At 44.2% G+C, this 8,574-nt stretch overlaps 1 protein-coding gene across 1 annotated transcript; it reads left to right on the top strand.

Moving 5' to 3' along the window:
• Window positions 1-366: 366 nt before the first annotated feature.
• cept1b (choline/ethanolamine phosphotransferase 1b) lies at window positions 367-6,783 on the top strand. The gene is made up of 10 exons (XM_067235909.1): window positions 367-524; window positions 1,243-1,518; window positions 1,843-2,017; window positions 3,905-4,052; window positions 4,125-4,266; window positions 4,792-4,876; window positions 5,117-5,248; window positions 5,454-5,612; window positions 5,747-5,872; window positions 6,101-6,783. Exons 2-10 carry the CDS (start codon window positions 1,325-1,327, stop codon window positions 6,215-6,217), a joined length of 1,278 nt encoding a protein of 425 aa, XP_067092010.1. The 5' UTR covers window positions 367-524; window positions 1,243-1,324; the 3' UTR covers window positions 6,218-6,783.
• Window positions 6,784-8,574: the final 1,791 nt, after the last annotated feature.

The raw sequence follows: 8,574 nt of genomic DNA, 5'->3' as shown, positions 1-8,574 counted from the left end.
TCCAGTGGCCAGAGATATATGATGACCTGATCGACACTCCAAGTGTATTATACCCGGGAGAAGTTCGTCTTTTGCATCCGACATGCGCAGTTGAGCATGCTTGACAGTCGTGTGACGTAGGGTGATAATTGGTCTATACGTTCAACGAATCCGTCCGACTCCGTTCGTCCGTCTGTCCGTAAACGGAGTCGGAGAAGCATATTGCGGCCTTTACGAACAAAGCAGTGGTTTCTTTGAGACGCTGGCCAAGACGCTCTTGAACACAGCTCTATTAAACAACAGGAAACAGTAACGGAAGTAACAGGTGTGTTTCATTCTGACAGCAGCTGTATTAGCTTGTTAGCAAGCTAGCGTAGCAGCAGCGGTGGGACTTGTTGTTGATCTCTTCTACTAGATACTTCGCAGAGGGATTGTCCACTGAGCTCGAAAGTGACATTCAATTGGAGATTCACAGCTGAGACATAAAGAGGAGTCATTTCTTTGTGTTTGTGCTTCGTCTTCCTTCGTTCTGGTTTATTCCTCAGGTCAGTAGACTTGCTCCTTGGCGCGGCGGCAGGCGTACCGTTGCTAGCTACCGATCTGCTTGTCAGCGTACTGTACTAGTGTACAGTGTCGGGGAGGTTTGAACCTGATTATGTGTACTTGATGGGGAGATGGACATCTAAGTATTAAAATGAAAAAGGGGGTGCAAGGTAAATAATTATAGTGTGGACGGGCATTCATTTGATGCGTATACTCTGACTTATCGCTAACCTATCTGAGATGTTAGGGACAATACCGTAACTGAGATGTTACCGTTTGTTTTGATTATCTTTTAGCTAACTTTTAGTTCCATCGGTAACTCAGATCGGATCACAAATGGGCTGGCTGATGTCCCAGCATCTTCACTACCTACTTGTATTATTCATTATACAAATGAACATAGTACTGCCTAGGGACTGGACCATTGTAGACTTGTGTAGCAGGCTCGTCGAGATTTCCCTATAAACGCCAATCCATGTTGTCCATCTTCCCTAGTAAGAACAATACTGTGTGCTAGAGAGATAAGAAAAACAGACAAGAATGCTGACACGTGTTTGCATCTGCTTTAATGACGGCAGCAGTCTTGCTTTTGAGTCCTTTACCAAACTTACATTGCCTGCATTCCCTGAAGGGTTTTGGTCGTGATCTACCGCAGCATAAACATGGAACTGGAATTATGGTTAGGGGTTGGTAACCGTAACCCTCTCCTCCCAACTCCAGCGCGCGGCCCCATTGTGGATCCCCAGCTTCCGACGGCGGCGGGGGAGGCAGAGGCAGCCTGAGGCAGAGCCCGGGGGGCTCCATGAGCAGGACAGGGTACCAGCAGCAGGGGGGGGCGCTGCGGTGGCGGCGAGCCTCAGCCCAGGACAGGGCCGCTGGGCAGGGCGGAGGCGTGGAGGCGGCTTGCTGGCTAGCACCCGGAGCTCTGCGCCGCCTCATCGAGCTCCCTGCTCCACCGCTGTCCAGACACCAGCTGAAGAGGCTGGAGGAGCACAGGTGAGACACATTGAGCCAGTGATACTTTTTTTGTAGTTTTGGCTCTTTACTATATTACAGACAACATACTTTAGACGGTCGTTGCATGTAAAGCATATGCAACCAGATATAGGTACGTATTAAGTTGTTGAGTTGCGCCATAAAGTGGGGCTACAAAGTCAGTGATACTTACATGGTTCACAGAGGAAAATAACCTTAAATTATAGCTGTATGCACTGTAAATGTATTATAAAAAAATAAAAAATAAACTTACAAAGTGCTTGTGAAGTGTTAGCGTGTGCAGGTACAGTAGTGTACAGTATTAACCAGCGTATGTGTGTGCAGGTACAGCAGTTCTGGCTGCTCTCTCCTGGAGCCCCTGATGCAGCGCTACTGGGAGTGGCTGGTGGGCCGTGTCCCTGCCTGGATCGCCCCCAACCTCATCACCATCGTGGGCCTGGCCACCAACGTCTTCACCACCCTGGTGCTGGTCTACTACTGCCCCACCGCTACTGAGCAGGTTTGTGTCTCCTCCACCCTGGTCTACTACTGCTACTGAGCAGGTTTGTGTCTCCTCCACCCTGGTCTACTACTGCTACTGAGCAGGTTTGTGTCTCCTCCACCCTGGTCTACTACTGCTACTGAGCAGGTTTGTGTCTCCTCCACCCTGGTCTACTACTGCTACTGAGCAGGTTTGTGTCTCCTCCACCCTGGTCTACTACTGCTACTGAGCAGGTTCGTGTCTCCTCCACCCTGGTCTACTACTGCTACTGAGCAGGTTTGTGTCTCCTCCACCCTGGTCTACTACTGCTACTGAGCAGGTGGGCACACATGTTTTACAAACAAAGCTACACTGTTGGCAAACACTGAACGTAGGAGGCTGTAGTAGTTAAGTATCTAAACTAAACTGTCAGTTGACAGGCTGGGGTGGCATTGTCAGTATGCAACTGGTACGTGCTAGCAAAAGTTTTAACGGTACTTTAAACAATTCATCGACCTTTATCAGTCAAGTAAATGAATGGTACCTGTCAGTGTCTTGGCTGCTGTGTTGTAGCAGCAAGAGTACAGTTTTATCGCCACATGTTTGTTTACGCTCTCTCAGCTAGACGAGCGCTTGGCATAGTTCAGGTCTTCTGTTCTAGAAGGACACCCCGTGCCCAGGGGGCTCAGGTTACCGCCAGGCCGCATCTGATACCCCCCACCCCACCCCACCCCCAAGAGCCCTGAGTTGACACTTGTTTTAAGAACATGCCCAGACAGGGCTAATTTGGCTACTACTGTACACATTTTACATAATGTAACCCTGTGAGGTTTAGTCTCTAAGGTCAACATGGGCCTTGGAATAGTTGAGAGGATTAAAGCAGTTAGGAAGTGAAGAAACTCTTGTTTACCGTACAAACACCACAGTCAGTATTACCGAGGCCAGGTTCGTCTAGCCCTTCTCAGGCTACAAATACCCAGATGCTACTTTATTTCAACTAGTCTACCTTACTTGCTCTTGATGGCACCCCTTTCTTAACATAGCTAAATAAATCACATTAACATAATTCAGTTACTTTAAAAATATGTAAATATGCTGGTGAGCTAACATTAGATTTGAGGTATGAGGAGAAGGAGAGTCCTCCTCAGTAGAATCTGTTTTCAGGCGTCAGATGTGCTGCATGGTAGGATAGTAGTCTGGCAGCTGAATACTCTGCTGGAGTCAAAGGCAAGATGGGGGAAGACACTGCGAAATGTGGTAAAACTTGTTTTACTCTCTAAAAATGGAACAGCTTCCATCTCTTTCTCTGGTCCAGACCTTCCCTTACCTTAGTTCCCTTGTGTAGGACAAAGGTTGAGAACTACAAAGGCATAATGGCTTACAAGGTGTTTATCTATTTGTTTGCAACCTACTCTGCTCTGGTCACATAGGGTGACTCTAGTACAACCTGGACTAGAGAAAGGAGTCATCATTCTAAGACATGTTGCTCTTCCCACGCGTCATACTTCACACGTTTGACCTTCATGTTGTCAGGCTCAGGTCAACATCAGGTTGATAAATGTCACTAAGTGAGCTGCCCATGTCCCAGAATGCCCTGACCTCTTAAAAGGGGCGTAGAGTCCAGGAGTTCCATGTGTCCTGTTACTGACAGCGAGTTGGACCTGAGTGATGGATAACACCAGCAGAGCCAGAGAGAGGCCAGGGTACAGCAGTGCAGTGTTTGGTATGAACAGCATGCAAATTACCTGTAGGGTATGAATTAAATCTGACTAAATCAACCAAGTTTTACTCATTATCTTTATTTGTGTTATTTTATCAGTTGTTGGTACATTTTAGTCAGATTTATGAGGAAGCTTTTACATTTGGATGAATAATGTTGTTGTCTCTCCTGTCTGCTGTAGTAGGTAATGTGTTGTGTTCCTCCAGGCACCTCTGTGGGCATACCTGCTATGTGCGGTGGGCCTGTTTGTGTACCAATCACTGGACGCCATCGACGGAAAGCAGGCCAGACGAACCAATAGCAGCTCTCCGCTGGGCGAGCTATTCGATCATGGCTGTGACTCTCTTTCCACGGGTAACTACGCCCCTACATGCAGGGGAGCTGTTTCTCCGTATGTGTGTGCTAAGACGTGTCCTCTCTCAACAGTGTTTGTGGTTCTGGGTACGAGCATCACCGTGCAGCTGGGAACCAACCCTGACTGGATGTTCTTCTGCTGCTTCGCTGGCATGTTCATGTTCTACTGCGCCCACTGGCAGACGTATGTCTCTGGAACCCTGCGCTTTGGCATGTAAGTGTGTGTGTGTGTGTCTCCTTAGGAGGAGTTAGAGAACATGGAGAGGGAGGGTCGAAGGAGGCTGTACAGAAGCTCATTAAGGGGGGGGGGTTGCTCACAGTGGAGATTATCCTCCCCTTCCATAACTCTCCTGGCCTTTAATACGGAGCTCATTTGCAAAAAGCTTTGGAGAAGTTGATCCAGGGTTGTAGCAACCCATTTGTATTAGTTGTGTTTTATGTGTACGTATAATGGTGTGAAATATGAAATGATTTGACAAATGTAACTTCAGTGCAGTTCAGAGGTGTGTTTGTGTGTGTAGATTTGACGTTACAGATCTGTCTAGCGGTGTTACATATGTTTACAGCTCTGGTGGGACCACGGCTGTGGAACTTACCGGTAATCCTCTCAGCCAATCAGTAGCCTGCTTCCCTGCATCCTCTGAGCTGTGGGGGGTCGCCGAGCGCCTGCTGAATGAGACTCTGTGGTCTCTCCACTAACCCTGCTCGCTTGTCTCTGCTTGTCTCTCCTGTGGTGTAGCATTGATGTGACCGAGGTGCAGATCTTCATCATAATCATGTATTTGCTGGCTGCCGTGGGAGGATCCACGTTTTGGCAGATTCTGGTAATCGTCTCAATCACCCACCGTTGGGACTACATCAGATACATAGAATAAATTGAATGACGATAACACTACTAACGCCAACCAGAACAAATTTATCAGCAAAACATTTGAATATTAATTTACAAAAATGTTCTGTTGTGTTTGGCAGTGTTAACAAAATGTATAAACATGACGAGTAGTGAACACTGTTTTCAATGTAACCACGTCATGTGACCATACACACTTTGTTGAACTCGACAGATTCCTGTCATAAACATCCAGATGAAGATCGTTCCTGCCATCTGCACCTTCATAGGAGCCATGTTTTCCTGTACAAACTACTTCCGTGTTATCTTCACTGGAGGTGTGGGGAAAAATGGATCGACAATAGCAGTGAGTTCTAACCCTATTGTAACGGTATCTGTTCCTGCTCGCAGCATGTGTTCTGTACAGCGGTGGTACCTTAGAGCTAGGTGGAACCCTTCCTAACAGTCTACCTCACAGATTTGTAATTTCACAGTTTACATTTGCGAATGTAGGGTTCCTTTGCATACCTATCACATCCTCTAAAATGTGTGTGTGTGTGTGTGCGTGTCAGGGAACCAGTGTTCTGTCTCCCGTGTTCCACATCGGCTCAGTAATAGTGCTGGCAATGATGATCTACAAGAAATCTGCCGTTCAGCTCTTCCAGAAGCACCCCTGTCTTTATATTCTTGCCTTTGGCTTTGTGTCAGCCAAGATCACCAATAAATTAGTTGTAAGTATAGCTTAATGTATACTTCTACCACGTTGTATCACGAGGGTCATAATGGGGAGTGTTAATAATACATTTGATTTGTAATGTGTCTTTGCAAATAAGATTGTGTTGACTCCTGCCTGTTTTCTCCTTAGGTAGCACATATGACAAAAAGTGAGATGCATCTCCATGATTTAGCATTCCTGGGGCCAGGCCTGCTGTTCCTGGATCAGTATTTCAACAGTTTTATTGATGAATACCTGGTGCTGTGGATTGCACTGGTAGGTACACAGCCAGCCTACATCTTCAGTTAAAACGCAACTGAATTAATATGACCAATCTAGTCTCATGTAGAATTTGCTGACATGCAACTTGTTTGACACTGATTTAGAATCAAAGCAGGCATGAGGCATTTATGGGGCAGAATTAAATGTTGTCTCTTATGTTGTATTTAAAAGCCGAGTGAGATTGTTTATTTTTGTGTGTGCTCTTTCCCCTCTTTCCTGCAGATCATGTCTTTCTTTGACTTGGTGCGTTACTGTGTCAGTGTTTGCAACCAGATTGCCTCCCACCTTCACATTTTTGTCTTCAAACTCAAGCCTCTGACGCCATCTCCCTGCCAGTGACGATCCAAACACCCCGACTCCCTGCCAGTGACGATCCAAACACCCCGACTCCCTGCCAGTGACGATCCAAACACCCCGACTCCCTGCCAGTGACGATCCAAACACCCCGACTCCCTTCTACTGGCCTCTTTCTGCAGCTGCTGTCAAGTGCTCCACATGTCTTCACCCTCTGGTGGTATTTACCGAGCAATACAAGTGACGTACCATCTCCGGCACAGGCTCATGTGGACGAACAGACGATGGATCTTGTCCCCTTCATCAATTGAGTTCAATTAAGTTATTTTATTAATCATTGCAAAAGCGTGTGTAGCCCAATCTGTGTTGCCAGGAAAACAGGCAACAGGAAAGCATTTCTTCCTGAAATCTATGGCTACTTTTCATATATGCTGTTCTTTTGATGAGAAATTAAAATAGATTTCAGGATTGCAGTGTGATTGAGAATGGTGGTAATGTACCTTGTTAATTTAATAGTTATTTCACTGTGGACAAAAACAAAAATATGTAATTTATCTTAAAGGAAATGTACATGAATAGTTTGAAAGGCTTTGCTTTCTATTCATGTTTTGTTTGGGTTTTTTTTTTGGGGGGGGGGGGGGAATATATATATACTATATAATTCAGCAATATTTGCATAACCTCACTTTTTGCCATCGTAAATGAACAAACTGTTAAAAGTGTTGTTTGGGCAGTTTCTGTTGATTCATATTTGCTGCTTTGGCATCATCAGTCCCACGTACATTACTGTATGTGTATACTTGAAAAATTAAGTCCGTCATTTTAATTTCAGAGCGTCTTTCATCTATAATATTGCACATTTTAAAATGTTGGAGCACTGACCTCCCATGACGTATAATGCGCACACTGATTGTTGGGCCACGAACTTTATTTTTATTCTACTAAACTTTATTTCAGCTACAGCACTATATGCAGGGTTGCTTAGCTGCTTTTCTATATGTTAAACATTGCTGCTTAGATTTGTTTTATGTAGTAATGCTATCTATAGCTGTACTATAAGCAAGATCATTTTTGTTAGTAAACATTTGTTTTCTGGCTTTTGCATCTTTGTGCCTGTTTTAATTTTTCCTGTTATGCTAACTTCCTCTGTGCTCCATGAGAACAAAATTATGTTGATGACTTATTGAAAATTATGAATTATTTGCGTTAAAAAAAAGTCACATATTGTAATTAAGATGTTTGTCTGCACTGCGTGATGCTGTAAAGCAGATTATTTGCTAGTGTTTATTGGTGTGCCTGATAAGAACCTAACCAATGGCTATACATTTTACAAATGTAAGTCTCCAGACCCATTCATTGATATTTTCTGTCAAAGTTTTAGTTTTAAGATGAACATAGATATAAACAATCACATGTATTCAAGAGTAGTTTGGGTTATTGTATAATTTTTCTGATGGTTGTATCATGTCTACAGAAAACGTGTATTTTACCCTCTGCCAGGAGAGTAGAGCTACTGAACTGGACAAATGTATGAGGGTACGACATATGAACAATGACGTGTGCTTCACTTAAGCCCTCACTTCATCTGTGTTACAGAAAAGTCCTTTACATTGACGTGACAATGTTGCTTATGTTTTTAGTTCACACAGCCCCCAATATATGTGCTGGTTCTGTTGTCAGATCAGTTGTCTTGTCATTCTCTGACTGGTAAAAGTTGCCTTAAAGTTTTTTCTTTTTTCAGTTTTTACAGTATAATGGTCATGCCTTTTCATAGCTGGGCATTTGGTATCTTTGTCCTGTACAGGCTTGCATTTTATTCCGTCCTTGTTACATTTGGCCACAGTCAAGCTCAGGTATAAAAACCATGTTTTCCGAAGGCATAGAGTAAACAGATCACTTGACAATCTCTCCTTCAACTACCAATGCAAATAAATGTTCTAACAAGGAAACTGGCAACAGTTTGTGTCTGTTTGTCCCAGTATTTCACTCTTTATTTCTTGAGGTAGGGTGTGTCAGTTGTCATATTTAATTAATCTCTTAATGTAAACACTAGTGCTGTCCACAAACGCAATTACATGTATTATTTTTATTATATAACTCACTGGTAACAATATATATATATATATAGAGATATTTTTAAAATCCCATCCACATCCCAACATGGCTTCAATGAAGTAAACTAACAGGCTTAAATGACAAAGTAAACACAGCCATCTAAAAGGTGTACACTCAGTAAAACACTAACCGGTCAACAAACCACCAGAACAAGCTGTATCTTCACTGCATAAAGGAGCCTGCTGCCGTTCCTCATGAACCGTTAGCTGTAGCGACACTGGTGAACCATCACCGCCCGACGCTCTCAGGTAGGACAACTTCTCCTCAGCTTCCTGCACCCTGACATC

The sequence above is a fragment of the Osmerus mordax genome, chromosome 1 (genome assembly GCF_038355195.1).
Source record: "Osmerus mordax isolate fOsmMor3 chromosome 1, fOsmMor3.pri, whole genome shotgun sequence".
NCBI lineage: Eukaryota > Metazoa > Chordata > Actinopteri > Osmeriformes > Osmeridae > Osmerus > Osmerus mordax.
The sequence above is the reverse complement of the archived record's forward strand: the minus strand, read 5'-3'. Positions and strand labels throughout refer to the sequence as shown.

What these genes read in the sequence shown, in the direction of transcription:
- cept1b (XM_067235909.1), top strand. Translation starts at nt 1,325, where the DNA reads ATGAGCAGGACAGGGTACCAGCAGCAGGGGGGGGCGCTGCGGTGGCGG. An exon ending in AAGAGGCTGGAGGAGCACAG is followed by an intron (nt 1,519 to 1,842) that starts GTGAGACACATT and finishes ATGTGTGTGCAG; the next exon opens with GTACAGCAGTTCTGGCTGCT. An exon ending in AAAATGGATCGACAATAGCA is followed by an intron (nt 5,249 to 5,453) that starts GTGAGTTCTAAC and finishes TGTGCGTGTCAG; the next exon opens with GGAACCAGTGTTCTGTCTCC.